Here is an 18,249-nt window from a genome sequence, read left to right as displayed (position 1 = left end):
CACTGTTCAGGCCGTTAGTCATTACTCTTCACAGAGACATGCTTGATGCTCTGGCACTTCAAAACATTTCATTCCATCCTCAATGGCTGCCTGACTTGCTTCCTTCACTTCTCTGTCATTCATGAGAACCCCACCAAATTCAGTCCAGCAAGATGCATCCTGTAGACCAAAATATTCAGAAGCTGCCAGAAAACAGATGCAAGTTGCCAGGTAGAACTGACCCAGGGGCCGACAAGAGAATGACAGCTTCTGGTGGCCCCTCCAGGTGGCTTTTCTCAGCGTAGATTCGAACTCATGGGTCACCCTCCCAGAACACATTCCAAAGCCAGGTGTATGGGGCGTTTGCATTTCCTGGTGTCCAGGCCGGTCCACCAGTCCATTCATTGAATACATCATTGTTGGGTGGCTACTGTGTGCCCTGCACTCCAGTGACCAGGCATCGTGGGACTGGACTTGACAAATAAACCAGAACCTTCATGAAGATATTCAGATCAAGTGCCTTCCTCATAATGTTCCTCACCATTTGTTGAGATATACATATTACATACTTTTAGGTATATAACATGGAGAAAGAAATGGCAACCCACTCCAGTGTTCTTGCCTGGAAAATCCAACAGACAGAGGAACCTGGTGGGCTACAGTCCATGGGGTAACAAAAGAGTTGGACATGACTTAGCAACTAAATCAAACATGATATATCACAAAATATGTACATACATATTCATACATATGCACATATATATACACACACATTTACCAGTTCAGTTCAGTTGCTCAGTCGTGTCCGACTCTTTGCGACCCCATGAATCGCAGCACGCCAGGCCTCCCTGTCCATCACCAACTCCTGGAGTTCACTCAGACTCACATCCATCGAGTCAGTGATGCCATCCAGCCATCTCATCCTTGGTCATCCCCTTCTCCTCCTGCCCCCGATCCCTCCCAGCATCAGAGTCTTTTCCAATGAGTCAACCCTTCACATGAGGTGGCCAAAGTACTGGAGTTTCAGCTTTAGCATCATTCCTTCCAAAGAAATGCCAGGGCTGATCTCCTTCAAATGGACTGGTTGGCTCTCCTTGCAGTCCAAGGGACTCTCAAGAGTCTTCTCCAACACCACAGTTCAAAAGCATCAATTCTTCAGTGCTCAGCCTTCTTCATAGTCCAACTCTCACATCCATACATGACCACTTGGAAAACCATGTTTATATGGTCCATATAAGCATGCTCCATATATTATTATATGTGAGAATACAAAATATATACATATAAATAAATATATCTATATGTTTCATATATGAAGAAGCTGAATTTGAACGGTTCTATGAAGACCTACAAGACCTTTTAGAACTAATACCCCAAAAAGATGTCCTTTTCATTATAGGGGACTGGAATGCAAAAGTAGGAAGTCAAGAAACACCTGGAGTAACAGGCAAATTTGGCCTTGGAATGCAGAATGAAGCAGGGCAAAGACTAATAGAGTTTTGCCAAGAAAGTGCACTGGTCATAGCAAACACCCTCTTCCAACAACACAGGAGAAGACTCTACATATGGACATCACCAGATGGTCAACACCAAAATCACATTGATTATATTCTATGCAGCCAAAGATGGAGAAGCTCTATACAGTCAACAAAAACAAGACCGGGAGATGACTGTGGCTCAGATCGTGAACTCCCTATTACCAAATTCAGACTTAAATTGAAGAAAGTAGGGAAAACCACTAGACCATTCAGGTATGACCTAAATCAAATCCCTTATGATTATACAGTGGAAGTGAGAAATAGATTTAAGGGCCTAGATCTGATAGATAGAGTGCCTGATGAACTATGGAATGAGGTTCGTGACATTGTACAGGAGACAGGGATCAAGACCATCCCCATGGAAAAGAAATGCAAAAAAGCAAAATGGCTGTCTGGGGAGGCCTTACAAATAGCTGTGAAAAGAAGAGAGGCGAAAAGCAAAGGAGAAAAGGAAAGATATAGGCATCTAGATGCAGAGTTCCAAAGAATAGCAAGAAGAGATAAGAAAGCCTTCCTCAGTGATCAATGCAAACAAACAGAGGAAAACAACAGAATGGGAAAGACTAGAGATCTCTTCAAGAAAATTGGAGATACCAAGGAGATTGGAGATACCAAGATACCATCTTTACCATTTCATGTAAAGATGGGCTCGATAAAGGACAGAAATGGTCTGTACCTAACAGAAGCAGAAGATATTAAGAAGAGGTGGCAAGAATACACAGAAGAACTGTACAAAATAGATCTTCACGACCCAGATAATCATGATGATGTGATCACTAATCTAGAGCCAGACATCTTGGAATGTGAAGTCAAGTGGGCCTTAGAAAGCATCACTACAAACAAAGCTAGTGGAGATGATGGCATTCCAATTGAGCTGTTTCAAATCCTGAAAGATGATGCTGTGAAAGTGCTGCACTCAATATGCCAGCAAGTTTGGAAAACTCAGCAGTGGCCACAGGACTGGAAAAGGTCAGTTTTCATTCCCGTTCCAAAGAAAGGCAATGCCAAAGAATGCTCAAGCTACTACACAATTGAACTCATCTCACATGCTAGTAAAGTAATGCTCAAAATTCTCCAAGCCAGGCTTCAGCAATACGTGAACCGTGAACTTCCTGATGTGCAAGCTGGTTTTAGAAAAGGCAGAGGAACCAGAGATCAAATTGCCAACATCCACTGGATCATGGAAAAAGCAAGAGAGTTCCAGAAAAACATCTATTTCTGCTTTGTTGACTATGCCAAAGCCTTTGACTGTGTGGATCACAATAAACTGTGGAAAATTCTGAAAGAGATGGGAATACCAGACCACCTGACCTGTCTCTTGAGAAATCTGTATGCAGGTCAGGAAGCAACAGTTAGAACTGGACATGGAACACCAGACTGGTTCCAAATAGGAAAAGGAGTATGTCAAGGCTGTATATTGTCACCCTGCTTATTTAACTTCTATGCAGAGTACATCATGAGAAACGCTGGACTGGATGAAACACAAGCTGGAATCAAGACTGCTGGGAGAAATATCAATAACCTCACATATGCAGATGACACCACCCTTATGGCAGAAAGTGAAGAGGAGCTAAAAAGCCTCTTGATGAAAGTGAAAGAGGAGAGTGAAAAAGTTGGCTTAAAGCTCAACATTCAGAAAACGAAGATCATGGCATCCGGTCCCATCACTTCATGGGAAATAGATGGGAAAACAGTGGAAACAGTGTCAGACTTTATTTGTTTGGGCTCCAAAATCACTGCAGATGGTGATTGCAGCCATGAAATTAAAAGACGCTTACTCCTTGGGAGAAAAGTTATGACCAACCTAGCTAGTATATTCAAAAGCAGAGAGATAACTTTGCCAACTCAGGTCCATCTAGTCAAGGCTATGGTTTTTCCTGTGGTCATGTATGAATGTGAGAGTTGGACTGTGAAGAAGGCTGAGCGCCAAAGAATTGATGCTTTTGAACTGTGGTGTTGGAGAAGACTCTTGAGAGTCCCTTGGACTGCAAGGAGATCCAACCAGTCCATTCTGAAGGAGATCAGCCCTGGGATTTCTTTGGAAGGAATGATGCTAAAGCCGAAACTCCAGTACTTGCGAAGAGTTGACTCATTGGAAAAGACTCTGATGCTGGGAGGGATTGGGGGCAGGAGGAGAAGGGGACGACCGAGGATGAGATGGCTGGATGGCATCACTGACTCGATGGACATTAGTCTGAGTGAACTGCGGGAGATGGTGATGGACAGGGAGGCCTGGCGTGCTGCGATTCATGGGGTCGCAGAGAGTCAGACACAACTGAGTGACTGAACTGAGTTGATTTATTTGTCATTTCCTTAAGATCGTTGTCTTCCCACCTTTTTGGTGTTTACCACATATTCTTGCTTACAACCGGACTGTTAACAGATCTCTAAAATATTAATATGAGAGAGAGATGGAACTTCTCTGAGATGTGAGCTTCCCCACCTTTATCTAGCTGCATACTGTTATATAAACAACTTATGATACTAATATCATATTCTCTGTATATTTTCTATGTAATATAAGATGTATAATAGACAACCTATCTCATAAGACACATGAGTGCTGAGAACGCAGCCTAGGCAGAATGTTTGCTTTTACCGTAAGTCAGCTGAACTTTGCAAAGTCTCTAGAATTCTCTCCCTCTCTGTTCCCTGCTGTTCAAGCCCTTAACTCCTCCCAATGTGTATGATTAAAATTGCTTCCAAACCAGTCTCCCTCCTTTTGGTTCCTTGTCTCTCCCAGGACACCCAACAGCGATGTCCCCAAAGGACGCAAGCATCAGGGCGTTTCTTGGCACTTGCAGAATAGAGCTCCAAGTCTCTAGCTCAGTGTTCAGAAGAAGTTGGACCTTGCTGACTTTCACTTTTCCTCATCGAGTACCGCAGCTTCCCTGCCCACACCTGCTATTCCAGCTCAGGCTCAGCCCCTTGACGCCTGCTAAGTGCTTCCGGCTCGCTGACTTTGGTGTTCATACCTTTCTCTCTTGGTCTGCCGGTACCCAGTTCATCCTTCTCCAAGGACCAAGCCCCCTCCTCCGTAAAGCCTGTCTTGGCCACTCTGGTGCCCAGCAATCTCTGCCTCCTCCAACCCCGTCACGTGCTGTCTAAACCAGTCACTGCTGGTCCTCACCCTGGGCTTCATGTTGTTAGACAGCAGGTCATCTGTGTGGGCTCTGTCTTCCAGCCGCATCGCACAGCCTGTGGAGGCAAGGCGGGCTTCTCTCGGCTGTCTTTTTCTGGCTGCACATGGCGGAGTGCTTCATTCTCCGTACGTGTTTAGTTAATATTTAGTAACTGTGAAGACCTTGTGCCAGGGTGCTGAAAAAGCTGTCCAAATGTTTATTAATCCATCCGCCCATTGCTCATTCATTCATTCATTCATCAGCTATTGGCTCTCCACAGCTGGTCAGGCTGGAAAAATTAGATGATGACCAACACAGAAATAGCCCCTGTCCTCATAGTGCTTATGTTCACACAGGAGAGAAGGGTTCTCAAAATCAACCAATAACTAAACTGTTTCAAAGAGCTGTAACCAATAGCTAAACTAAAGGAGTAAAAGAAAGAATCTTTATTCAGTTTTGCCTGTTGTGTGTGCAAGACCAGTTACGTGACTGGGCAGAGGCAGTGTAAAACGCAAATGTAGGCCCCGTTGTTCAAAAATATGTAAGGATTTCTGATCGGCTCATTTGTGGAGACACGGGTGCACCTAGAGTCTGTCGTAGAGTGAAGTCAAAAAGAGAAAACCAGATATTGCATGTCAATGCGTGTATACAGAATCTAGGGAAAGGGCACAGATGAACCTGTTTGCAGGGCGGAAATAGAGACATGGATGCAGAGAACTGAAGTGTGGACACAGCGGGGGGAACGAGAAGGGCGATGAACTGAGAGAGGAGCGCTGACGGATGTGCGCTGCTACGTGTAGAATCGTCAGTGGAAGCTGCTCTCAGCACAGGGAACTCAGTCTGGTGCTTGGTGACGGCCTAGAAGGTTGGGGTGGGGGTGTGGCTGAGAGGGAAGCTCAAGAGGGAGGGCACGGATGTATACCTATAGCTGATTCATGTTGTACAGCAGAAACTAACACAGCATTATATAAAGCAATTCTATTCCAATCAAAACCAAAGAGAGAAAACGAAATTTTAGTAAATAGCTAATATTATGATATATAACAGAATATAATATATAGATAGGTTTTCAGACCGTGACGGCAGAGTATTAGAGTAAGCTGATTAAAGTAAGCCCTTCCAGCACTGCCTGTATGGTATTCAGCCTACTGTGGGGTGCTTTAATGACACGGAAAATAATCGAATAATCACAGCTGATCTCCATGAACTGTGAAGTCCGGCTCAGAAAATAACCGAAGCCATACATGGATTCTAACCTAAAAGTGTTTGATGTCTCCTGCCTCTCAGATTGTCTGTCTTACTCGGCTCTGCACGTGTTATCCAGGAGATGTTACGGGAAGCAGAGGTGCAAAGTCCTCGTCAACAACCGCCACTTCGGAAGCCCCTGTCTGCCAGGAGTGAAAAAATACCTCTCGGTCTTCTACGCGTGTGGTAAGGATACACCCTCCACCAGCCGTTTGGAGACCCTGTCTCCTGGGAGGCCCTGTCTCCTGGGAGGTTTGGAGCAACAAGCCATGTCATCTGCCCAACACACCCGGACACTATGTTGTCTTCTCTCATACTCATGAGCCTTCCTCCTGTCCTTTATCCTTGTTTATAATGTCCATGTCATGAGCGACAGAATTTTCTTGGGTCAAAATTTGACCCACTTTTGAACCACTTCCCTGTGGTGCAGTGATTAGGACTCTGCCCTTCCACTGCAGGGGACATAGGTTCGATCCTAGTAGGGAAACTAAGATCCTGCATGCCATGTGGCCTCCCCCCCCAAAAAAGTACTTTTAGTAATCAGATTGGCAGCAAGAGGGGACGGAAGGAGAAGAATAAGGAAATGGGATAAAGTAGATGTCACTGAGAAGAACAATTTTAATCTGAGTTCTCAGGAGGCTCTAGAATTTATGGATATGTCATGTAAGTTCACGGAGTATTGCCTGACTCCTAGTTAATCTTCCAGTCTTGTGTTTGGGCCCTAAAATGACTAATTCTCTGGACTGCCAGTAGGCATTTTATCGATGCATTCCTGGGGTTAAGCCAACAGATCAAAGGCTTACCTACAGCCTTTAAATATGTTACATGACAGCCTTACTTTGTTTTCCTAGTGTCTTCCAATCATAAAATGAAATTCTGGGTTCAATTGATTCCAATTTTATAAAGCTACATTTAAAAATCAAGTGTTAATTACCCTCTGAGGGGACCATGGGTTTCTGGTTTGTAATTCTGACACATGGACTGCTGAGGGTTGGGGTTTTTTTTTTTTCTTTTTTCAAATAAGTATAGAAGCAAAGGAAAAGCAAAGAACGTCATAACTGAAGAACCCAATACTTGTGCTCATGGAAACCTCTTTCTCCCTGCCAGATACCCCTAGCCTTTTCTTCTTCTTTTTTTTTTAACAGCTTTATTGAGCTATAAATCACAAACTATACAGTTCACCCTTTAATTATACAAATCAGAGGTCTCAATAGAGTCACAGATTTGTGCAACTCCCCTTGAAATTAACTTAGGAACATTCTTGGGAATTCCTCAGCGGCCCAGTGGTTAAGATTCCAAGCTTCTACTGAAGGGGTAGAAGTTCGATCCCTGGTCAGGGAACTAAGATCACATGTGCACAGTCAGTAAAATAAATGAAGTTTTTCTAAAAATTTAAGAACAGTCTCATCACCTCCCAAAGAAACCCCGGACCCTTTAGCAGTCACCCCCAATCCACCCCTCGCCCCCCAGTCCCACCTCAAGCAACCACCACTTTCCATCTTATGGATTTACCTCTTGGGGACATTTCGTATGAATGGAATTGGACAATGTGTGATTCTCTGTGACTGGCTTCTTTGCCTAGTGTGTTTTCAAGGTGCATCTATGTTGGAGTACATGCCAGTACATCAGTCCTTTTTACAGCTCCATAATATTTTGTTGCAACCCCAGCCTTTTATATCCTGAGCTAAGTATGTCCTCTGCAATATCAGAGCTGGAATAGGTACCGTGAAGTAACTACAGAAATATATTCCCAAAATAATAGCACCCACATTCATGTTCCAGGAGGCACGGTTTTATTTGCCTTCCAGTCTTTACTGGTTCCCGTGTGAAGCAGCTCTGGGTAACCTGGAACCTATTCTGGCTAAGTTTCCTCAAGAAACCCAAGAAGTCACATGTGTGTTCTAAATGGCTTCAGTTGTGTCCGACTGTGTGACCCCATGGACTGCAGCCTTGCCAGGCTCCTCTGTCCATGGGATTCTCCAAGGCAAGAATGTTGGAGTGGTTGCCATGCCCTCCTCCAGGGGATCTTCTGCACTCAGGGATGGAGCCTGCGTCTCTTATGTCTCCTGCGTTCGCAGGCGGGTTCTTTACCACTAGCACCACCTGGGGAACCCCAAGAAGCTGCACAGATCAGTCTGAAGTTCCAGTAACTGCAGGTCTCTCTAGCTGAGCATGGAAGGAAGGGCAGGACGGTAACCTGCAAATAAGGTCGATTTCCTGGTGTGCCTTCGCGGGTGAGGCGAGGGCTGTGCCCAGGCTGAGGCTCCTTTTAGCTAAGACAGGATGGGCTTTCAGGACCTGAGGAATCACACATCCCAGCCCAAGCTCCCTCTCCTTCATTCACTCATTCAGCGTGTTGTGGGTGTGTTTTAGTTAAAAAAAGAAAAGACGCCATTATGAATTATCAGTGGAGGAAGAGAGATGTGCTTAACGGCTCAGTTGTGTCGGACTCTTTGCGACCCCATGGACTGTAGCCCGCTAGGCTTCTCTGTCTGTGGATTCTCCAGGAAAGAAGTGGGTTGCCGTGCCCTCCTCCAGGGGAAAGGATCGAACCCAGGTCTCCCGCATAGCAGGCAGATCCTTTACCGTCTGAGCTATGAGGGAAGCCCTGGGGAAGAGAGATGAGCATTAAACAAATCACCAAAGAAAGAAACCTGTCATTACCCACTGCGATGAATGATGCTTCAGCAAAAGGCAGGATGGGGCTTCCCTGCTGGTCCAGGGGCTAGAACTCAGCTCCCAGTGCGGGGGCCCGAGATTAGATCCCTGGTCAGGGAGAATCCACATGCCACAAGTAAGACCCAGTGCAGCCAAATAAGACAAATAAGACAAAAGGCCAGGATGCTGTGTAGAAGGATAATGGTAGAGGGGCCCTTTTAGCTTGGGGGGAAGGTTGAGCAATCTTCCACAGAGAACCTTCCTTGGGGGTGAATTTGCCCCTGTGCTCTGAGGGGTGGGAAGGCATGAGCTGGCAGGTGCTGAGTGAGAGAGGAGGGGTGAGTGGGTGAGGACGGAGGTGGGTGAGACGGTACATGAGGGGCCCAGGATCAGGTCCTGTGCGGCCTGGGAGGAGGTGCCAGTGGGAAACTCATTCAGTGATGATGTTTAGACTCTTAAAGGACCCCTCCTGCTAAAAGGTGGAGGGTGGGCTGGAGTGGGACGGACGCAGAGACCAGTTAGACTAGTAGCAGGCTAGAAGACAAGGTAAAAATTGGGTGGGTTGGAGAGGTTTGGGAAAGTAGGAAGATAATTTGAGATGCTGGAGGCACCTGGCCTATTTGGAAAGACTGGGGTCCAGTGAAGGTGGTGAGGGCCAGCGGATGTGTCCTTTCTCACCATGGGGGTGGGAGCAAATGCTCTGGGAGTGGATGGAGGGACGGTCTGGAGTTCTAACCCCGTGGCTCTCATCTTCTCAAAAGAAGTGTGAGCTGAGGTGGTCGGCTGCCAGGATGGGGCATGGTGGGGAGGGGAGATGGGATAGAGGAGGTGTAAGTGAGGGCCTTGGGGGCCAGAGGACAGGCTGACTTCAGAAAGGACGGTGGTGATGCAAGCTAGGTATGCCAGGGGCCTGCAGGGTTAGTGGTCGAAGTTCTCAGGGATGCTGGTCTGCCAGGTTGGTGGGTATGTCCAGCTGGATGCATGAGGGCTGGCAGGGGGACAAGGGCTCCTCGGATGAGGTCAGAGGATGGCAGGGGAGGCATCTGAGTGAGTTCATTGGAGGATAGGAGGCCGAGGTCAAAGAGGGGGCTCTGCGTCTTGGTTTCCCACGTGGGACCATGGACAGTTCCCCCCTTGTCTTCCCTGTGGTTCCAGGAGTTATTCTAAAGGGGAGGGGGTGACTCTCACTCTCTGAGCAACTCAGGGTCCCCCACCTCTCCTCCCCACCTCCCCATCCAAACAGATGCCTTCTCAGGCAACTTCTCATCACTTCTAATCACCTTCTAAGTGGTTGACATTTTAAAATCATTTCTCCCCCTGACAGATGGGTCATCACTGTGAAACTTGAATCAGTAGAAAGTGATTTGCAATGTCTGTGTATTTTTGTTAGATCACCGAATGGGGCGTGGAATGGGCACATTTTATATTAAAAAAAATATTCCCACTGATGTGGAAGTTCATACAGAAATGAAGGATGTCAGGAATTAATTTCTAAGCAGATCTGTCTTACTCCTTTGGATATGAGCGAAGAAACCAATTGGAGCCTGTTTAAGCCAGAAGTGAGTTGGGTTGGGGAGGTAGCTTATGGGTAGAAAGCCATCTTCAGAAGCCAGACCCGGAAAGAAAGCCTCAGGGTGGGACTAAACCAGAAACTTCACGAGCATGGAGTCTCTCTGTCTGTCTGTCTCTCTCCTCCTCTCTCTCCCCTCTACGGCTTTTCTCTGAGTGTGGGCTAGATGACACACAGTCATCCCCACAACCCAAGTGATTCTTACGTTACGCTTTTATGTCCTAACAATATGCAGACTGCCAATATGGCAACTTCCTTTCAGATTCCTACCAGAGAGCTGTTTCTTTGGCTGGGCTGGCGTCAGGTAGCACCCTCCTGTGATCTGCCTTGGCCGGAGTGGCCATGTGACATGATATGATTACAAATTTGGCTGCCAGAGAGCGGCTCAGCCAACCTCCCACCCTAATCAAGATGCTCTTACATAAGAGGCTCAGGGAAGTGAAGGAAAGTCGCTCAGTCACGTCTGACTCTTTGCAACCCCAAGGACTATGCAGTCCATGGAATTCTCCAGGCCAGAATCCTGAAGTGGGTAGTCTTTCCCTTCTCCAGGGGATCTTCCCAACCCAGGGATCGAACCCAGGTCTCCCACATGGCAGGCGAATCCTTTACCAGCTGAGCCACCAGGGAAGCCCAAGAATACTGGAGTGGGTAGCTATCCCTTCTCCAGCAGATCTTCCCGACCCAGGAATTGAACCAGGGTCTCCTGCATTGCAGGCAGATTCTTTACTGACTGAGCTATCAAGGGAGCCCAAGACTCAGGGAAGGTCCACCCCACTGATGTCTGTTCCAATACCTGGCTTCTAACTGCGGTCTCCACTCGGCCTTTGCTGTTCTGCCCAGCAATCTTGAGGTGCCCACCCAGGAGGTTACCCCACCCCTTGGGTTGGGGGGAGTGAGCACTGTGGTCCCTGCCCTCATGGGATGGAATGTGGTGATTCCAGACCCCGGTGATGTAGCAGACCAGGAGGGCTTCCCAGGGGAGTGGGTCAAGTGAGACCAGGTGGGTAAGAGTCAGCAAGGTGAAGGGCAGGCAAATACCGGGAGGTGAGCACAGGGCTGAGGGGCCTCAGAGATGGGAGACTGAGGATTGGCTTGTAGCTGAGGGCACCTGGTGGCTCAGATGGTAAAAGAATCTGCCTGCAGTGCAGGAGACCTGGGTTCAATCCCTGGGTTGGGAAGATCCCCTGGAGAAGGCAGTGATAACCCTCTCCAGCATTCTTGCCTGGGAAATCCCACAGACAGAGGAGCCTGCTGGGCTACAGTCCAGGGGTTACGGAGAGCTGGATGAGACTTAGCAACTTAACACTAAGGGCAGAGGGGAGCCTTTGGAGGGTTTTCTCTGGGAACGTAATTTGCATTTTAATAACACGCCTCCTATTTTTTGGCTTCAGTTAACCCTTCCTCTCCCTCCCTCACTGCTCTTTGGCTGGACTAGAGTTTCAGCCTCTCCGTGTACCCTCAGGGGGATGATCCAGGCTGCAGGGGCCTTTTGCTCTTTGAACTGTAGGCAGCGGGTCTGGCTGATGTCAGACCCTTGGTCATTGATTGTGCTCGGAGATGTTTTGCTTGAGCACTCTTCTTTAATGCATGGCTAGATGAGGTCCTGGCTCTCAATTTTTATCCATATTTTGTTATTAGCCATACTTCTTGGGTGAGATTAGGTTTTAGGCTTTCTTCCTAATAGGAGGAGGCAGACCCAGAGAACTCGATCAGCTTTTCCCCTCTCCTTCTCGGAGAGGGCTTCTCCCTGGGCCCAAAGCGAGTGATCCTGAGGGTCACCGGGACAGAGGGACATCCCGCATCCCTGCCCTGACAGTTCCTGAGAGGGACAGGAAACACGCGGACCTCGTGAGGAGTCTGCGGCTCCTCCCAGGAGATGGGCACCGAGAGGATGTGGGGACAAAAGGGATGGTGGTGCCAGAATGCGGGGTACCTCCTTCAGTGGTGCTGGCCTTGGGGCTCAGGAGGGATAGAAAGTGCCGGGACTGCAGACGGGAGGCATGGGTGGTGCAGGTTTGGGATAGGCAGGATGAGGGGATGCCAGGATCCGGGGATGCCAGGATCCGGGGATGCTCGTGCAGCGTGGGTGCCTAGTGGAAAACAGCAACAGTGAAGCAGAGCTCTTTTGTCTCTGATGGGAGAGATTACTTGGGGCTCTAATTTCAACCCGTGGAGGCTTCTTTATTAAAGCTGCTCTGGTCCAGCTTGACAGACTTATTCAGGGAGAAAATAAATTAAGGAAGGGGGCCTGCCTAAATTTAGCGAATCGTCAGAGCCCATTAGGATCGTCATCTCTGGTTTTATGTAACAGACTGGAGAGGGACGATCTGAGTGGGAATAGCTTCGTGTCTTCGTTGTTGTTGTTGTTCAGTCCCTCAGTCGTGTCCTGCCGGGAGCCAGCGTGAGGAATCCCACCCGTGACAAGGTCATGCGGCAGAGGCCTGATGGGCAGGGCGAATCAGACCTCAGGGTTTCCCCCTGGTATTTCCTGAGCATGTGCCCCCCAAATAAGAATCTGCCTGCCTTATTGTATTGTACTTTTCCACGACTCTTTGGGACCCCACGGACTGCAGCGCGCCAGGCTTCCCTGTCCTTCACCATCTCCCAGAGCTTGCTCACACTCATCCAGCCATCTCATCCTCTCCTTTATCCAGCTGCCAGAGGCTGAATATCCCAGTGTCACAGAAAAGAGCAAGGGCATGTATGAGTGAGACTAGGAATTGAAGCTTCACTCTTTACTAGGTGATGATGGGTCTCTGACCCTCAGTCTTCCCATGTGCAGAAATGGGGATGTTACACGTCTTCACTAAGAGGACTCAGTCCCTAAGAGGACTGAATGCTGAGCCTCAGTCTTCCCATCTGCAGGAATGGGGATGTTACACATCTTCACTAAGAGGACTTAGTCCCTAAGAGGACTGCATGCTGAGCCTCAGTCTTCCCATCTGCAGGAATGGGGATGTTACATGTCTTCACTAAGAGGACTCAGTCCCTAAGAGGACTGCATGCTGAGCCTCAGTCTTCCCATCTGCAGGAATGGGGATGTTACACGTCTTCACTAAGAGGACTCAGTCCCTAAGAGGACTGCATGCTGAGCCTCAGTCTTCCCATCTGCAGGAATGGGGATGTTATACATCTTCACTGAGAGGACTCAATCCCTAAGAGGACTGCATGCTGAGCCTCAGTCTTCCCATCTGCAGGAATGGGGATGTTACACGTCTTCACTGAGAGGACTGCATGCTGAGCACACTTCGTGGGAGCTCCATGAAAAGTGGTTTTCTAGCTCCCCCGGTGGTTCAGACAGTAAAGAATTCACCTGCAATATGGGAAATCCAGGTTTGATCCCTGGGTCTGGAAGATCCTCTGGAGGAGGGCATGGCAACCCCCTCCAGTATTCTGGCCTGGAGAATTCCATGGGCAGACGAGCCTGATGGGCTGCAGTCCATGGGGCCACAAAGAGTCAGACAGGACTGAGCAGCTAACACTTTTCACCTCAAATGGAGAGGGCTGGGTTTGTGGGGTGGTAGTAATTCACACCCAGTGTCTGTCCTTATTCTGAATCAGTTTGAAACAGGAGATATGAGAATCTGACAGGTGTGTTCATAGCTGTTGTCACTTTAAAGGTCTGAAAAGATTCTCCCAATGTGAGAGCCATTTTCCAGCAGTATATGGGCAAGTTCCCTGTAACTATAGCATGTGGAAAAAGTGAAAATCGCTCAGTCATGTCCGACTCTTTGTGACCCCAAAGACTATACAGTCCATGGAATTCTCCAGGCCAGAATACTGGAGTGGGTAGCCTTTCCCTTCTCCAGGGGATCTTCCCAACCCAGGGATCAAACCCAGGTCCCACACTGCAAGCAGATTCTTTACCAGCTGAGCCACAAGGGAAGCCCAACCTATAGCATACACAGGCGATTCACGTTTTATTCGGCAAAACTCATCCCACATCCCCTTCATTTCCAAGCAGTCCGTCTTTCCTGCATTGAAAAACCTCTTGCATTTTCAGGGATCCCAGCTCTCCTCCCACTGTATCTTGAGAACAAACCAAGAGATGAGACATGGGAAAGAAGCACCACTCCTGCAGAGAAAGCTCGCTGCTGCCGAGGGATCAGGGTGCAGAAGTGATGGAGAGCCTGTTCCATCAGAAAGCACCTGGGGCAGCACAACTCAGCTCTCCGGGGCACCACCAGGGGTCCCGGGATCAGCAGTGGGCTTGTTGGCCAAGGGGCATTCCTGGGGAAGGGTTGGACAGTGCCCACCACCTCCAGCAATGTCACCGTGCTGCCCTGAAAAGTGACGCCCGCCGCTGATGCTCACAAAGGCACCAGGGCCTCCTGCTCGTGGAATATTCACAATGTAGGAACGTCCTGGGACCTCCCCCAGAAGACGTCTGTTAAGCACTTTGAGAAAGGAAATAAGGTTTTCTTGCTGCTAGAAATGTCTTACCAGTGCTTTTGCAAAAAAAAAAAAAAAAAAAAAGGCAGCACCGTTGAACTTGCCCAGTTTGTATTGGCGTCACTTCTATTTCCGGTTGCCACTTCTCTCAGATCCCAGCTGGGCCGAAGAGCAAATAAAAATAAACAGTTTTCTGCAGCGAAAACACTTGGCTTCCTCTCCCTTCTCCCAGCTGGGCTGCAGTGTGGGGGTCTTCAGAGCTCGTGCTTTGCCCTCCAGTTTTGACTCCTGCCACCATCACATCTGCCTTGCCTGGAGGGTCGTGAGATCTGGGTAGTTTATTCTTAGGGTCAATTTGGCGGACTCTTGAACCATCTTCAATAGGAGTCTATTACACTGCCCCCTGTCTTTATCTTTCTGTCATCCTTTCTTATAATACAGAGAGCTGCCATTCTAGCACGGAGCCTTCAAATTCTCTGTAGGCTTATTAACAAAGCGATGAGTTAAGAGCTGTGGGCAGAAAGCAGAATTGCAGCTGGGAGAGGTCAGTAGTGGGTTTTGAGTTGGTTCCATTCATTTTGTTTCACTGTATCTCAGGGAAGTTGATGTTCAGCATTAATGTTCTTGAGGTGTGATTTACATACCTTAAAATTCACCCAGTTCACTTAGAAACAATCCAGTGATTTCTGGTAAACATTCAGAGCTGTTCAGCCTTCACCAGGCTTCCCAGGTGGCTCAGTGGTAAAGAATTCGCCTGCCGAGGTAGGAGACGTGGGTTCGATCCCTGAGTCAGAAAGATCCCATGAAGAAGGAAATGACAACCCACTGCAGCGTTCTTACCTAGGAAATCCCATGGACGGAGGGGCCTGGGGTCGCGAAGAGTCAGGCACGACTGAGCATTTGCACAAGTGTAGCTTTCAGTTCAGTTCAGTTCAGTCACTCAGTCATGTCTGACTCTTTGCGACCCCATGAATTGCAGCACGCCAGGCCTCCCTGTCCATCACCAGCTCCCAGAGTTCACTCAGACTCACGTCCATTGAGTCAGTGATGCCATCCAGCCATCTCATCCTCTGTCGTCCCCTTCTCCTCCTGCCCTCAATCCCTCCCAGCATCAGAGTATTTTCCAATGAGTCAACTCTTCGCATAAGGTGGCCAAAGTACTGGAGTTTCAGCTTTAGCATCATTCCTTCCAAAGAACACCCAGGATTGATCTCCTTCAGAATGGACTGGTTGGATCTTCTTGCAGTCCAAGGGACTCTCAAGAGTCTTCTCCACACCACAGTTCAAAAGCATCAGTTCTTCGGCACTCAGCCGCTCATCCTTCTTCACAGTCCAACTCTCACATCCATACATGACGACTGGAAAAACCATAGCCTTGACTAGACGGATCTTAGTCGGCAAAGTAATGTCTCTGCTTTTCAATATGCTATCTAGGTTGGTCATAACTTTTCTTCCAAGGAGTAAGCGTCTTTTAATTTCACGGCTGCAGTGCAGCTTTCGCCACCCTCCAATTTTAAAGCATCTCCGTGATCCCCCAAAGTTCCCTCGTGGGCACATGTGGTCCGTCCCCATCCCCACCTCGGTCTTGTGTATGCTCGGTCGCTCAGTCCTGTCCTACTCTTTTGCAGCTCCCTGGCCTGGAGCTCGCCAGTCTCTTTTGTCCATGAGATTCTCCAGGCAAGAATACCGGAGTGGGTTGCCATTTCCTCCTCCAGGGGATCTTCCCGACCCAGGGATGGAGCCCGTGTCTTCCTTGTCTCCTGCAGTACAGGCAGATTCTTACCACTGAGTCAACGGGAACCATTAGTTTACTTTCTGTGTCTATAAACTTGACTTTATCTGGAGATTTCATATGAATGGAATCATACCGTATGTGGTCCTATGTCTGGCTTCTTTCACTGAGCGTAATGCTTTTGAGGTTTATCCATGTTGTAGCAGTCGGCCTTCTGTATCTGTGGGTTCCACACCCGTGGATTCAACCCACCACAGAACTGAGCATATTTGAAAAAAAATTCCTGAAAGTTCCAAAAAGCAAAACTTGAATTTACTCCACATTGACAACTATTTACAATAATACATTTACGTTGTATTTGTGACTATTTACATTGTATTAAGTATTATCAACATTCAGAAAACTAAGATCATGGCATCTGGTCCCATCACTTCATGGGAAATCAGTGGAGAAACAGTGGAAACAGTGTCAGACTTTATTTTGGGGGGCTCCAAAATCACTGCAGATGGTGATTGAAGCCATGAAATTAAAAGATGCTTACTCCTTGGAAGGAAAGTTATGACCAACCTAGACAGCATATTAAAAAGCAGAGACATTACTTTGCCAACAAATGTCCATTTAGTCAAGGCTATGGTTTTTCCAGTGGTCATGTATGGATGTGAAAGTTGGACTATGAAGAAAGCTGAGCACCGAAGAATTGATGCTTTTGAACTGTGGTGTTGGAGAAGACTCTTGAGAGTCCCTTGGACTGCAAGGAGATCCAACCAGTCCATCCTAAAGGATATCAGTCCTGGGTGTTTATTGGAAGGACTGATACTGAAGCTGAAACTCCAATACTTTGGCCACCTCATGCGAAGAGTTGACTCATTGGAAAAGACCCTGAGGCTTGGAGGGATTGGAGGCAAGAGGAGAAGGGGACAACAGAGGATGAGATGGCTGGATGGCATCACCTACTCAATGGACATGAGTTTGGGTGGACTCCGGGAGTTGGTGATGGACAGGGAGGCCTGGAGTGCTGCGGGTTCATGGGGTCGCAAAGAGTCGGACACGACTGAGCAACTTCACTTTCACTTATGACTATTTACATTGTATTAAGTATTGTCAGTAACCTAGAGATGGTTTAAAGTGTACAATAGGATATTGGGTGGGTTACATGCAAATCAGATGCCATTTTATATGAAGGAATTGAGCGCCTGTGTGTTCTGGTATCCAAGGTGGGTCCTGGAAGCAAACCAAGAGGGCCCCAGTGGTTGGACGCCACTCCTTGCTGTTGCTGAATATATTCTATTGGATAGATATACCATATCACTAAGTCTTGTTTGGCTCATTTGCAACCCCTTGGACTCTAGCCCACCAGGTTCCTCTGTCCATGGGATTTCCCAGGCAAGAATACTGGAGTGGGTTGCCATTTCCTTCTCCAAGAGATCCTCCCGAAGGCAGGGATCGAACCTGCAGCTCTTACGCTGCATTCTTTACCACTGAGCCACCAGGGAAGCCAACTAAATATTATTCTATGGGATAGATATACCATATCTTCTTTATTTGTTCTCCATGGTGTTTTTTTTTTTTTTAATACTGCAAGATAGACCTTTTTGGGACATTTGATGATCACGTGGGTACCATTGGTGTATCTGTGTGAGTGTGTTGGACAAGCAGAGTGAATGATATATGTGCTGATTTGAAAATCGATCTTTTAAAATCTTATCTACAGGACATTTTAAAGATCTGTTAAGTGTCCAAAGTATCTAAAATATCTCTTTTTGGTTTTCAGTTCCCAAGAATATACTCACGGCAATTGATCCATCAGTTGCTAATCTAAAACCTTCTGTGAAGCAGAAAGATGGAGACTATGGTAATGTTTATGGCTTACTATCAAGATTTCTCGTTAAGTAAAGGTGAACAGCCCCACGTGACCACAGGTGGATGCCCACTGGTTAGGATACAAAGGGACCTCAGGTGTGTGAGCTGCCAGCTCTGAGGATGGCAGAGCTGTGGCAGATGGTTACTCATGGT

General features: G+C 47.6%; 1 protein-coding gene across 2 annotated transcripts in view; it reads left to right on the top strand.

Moving 5' to 3' along the window:
* The window catches only part of EVA1C (eva-1 homolog C), a 106,731-nt gene that overhangs the window by 75,081 nt on the left and 13,401 nt on the right, over nucleotides 1–18,249 (top strand). For both annotated transcript variants that reach the window (XM_069549341.1, XM_069549351.1), the window contains 2 exons: nucleotides 5,927–6,070; nucleotides 18,008–18,088. In XM_069549341.1, the coding sequence (XP_069405442.1) occupies nucleotides 5,927–6,070; nucleotides 18,008–18,088 (225 nt within the window). The remainder of the gene's footprint in view (nucleotides 1–5,926; nucleotides 6,071–18,007; nucleotides 18,089–18,249) is intronic.

Source organism: Ovis canadensis, chromosome 1, assembly GCF_042477335.2.
Source record: "Ovis canadensis isolate MfBH-ARS-UI-01 breed Bighorn chromosome 1, ARS-UI_OviCan_v2, whole genome shotgun sequence".
Classification (NCBI taxonomy): Eukaryota; Metazoa; Chordata; class Mammalia; order Artiodactyla; family Bovidae; genus Ovis; species Ovis canadensis.
This window is presented reverse-complemented; position numbering and strand designations above follow the sequence as displayed.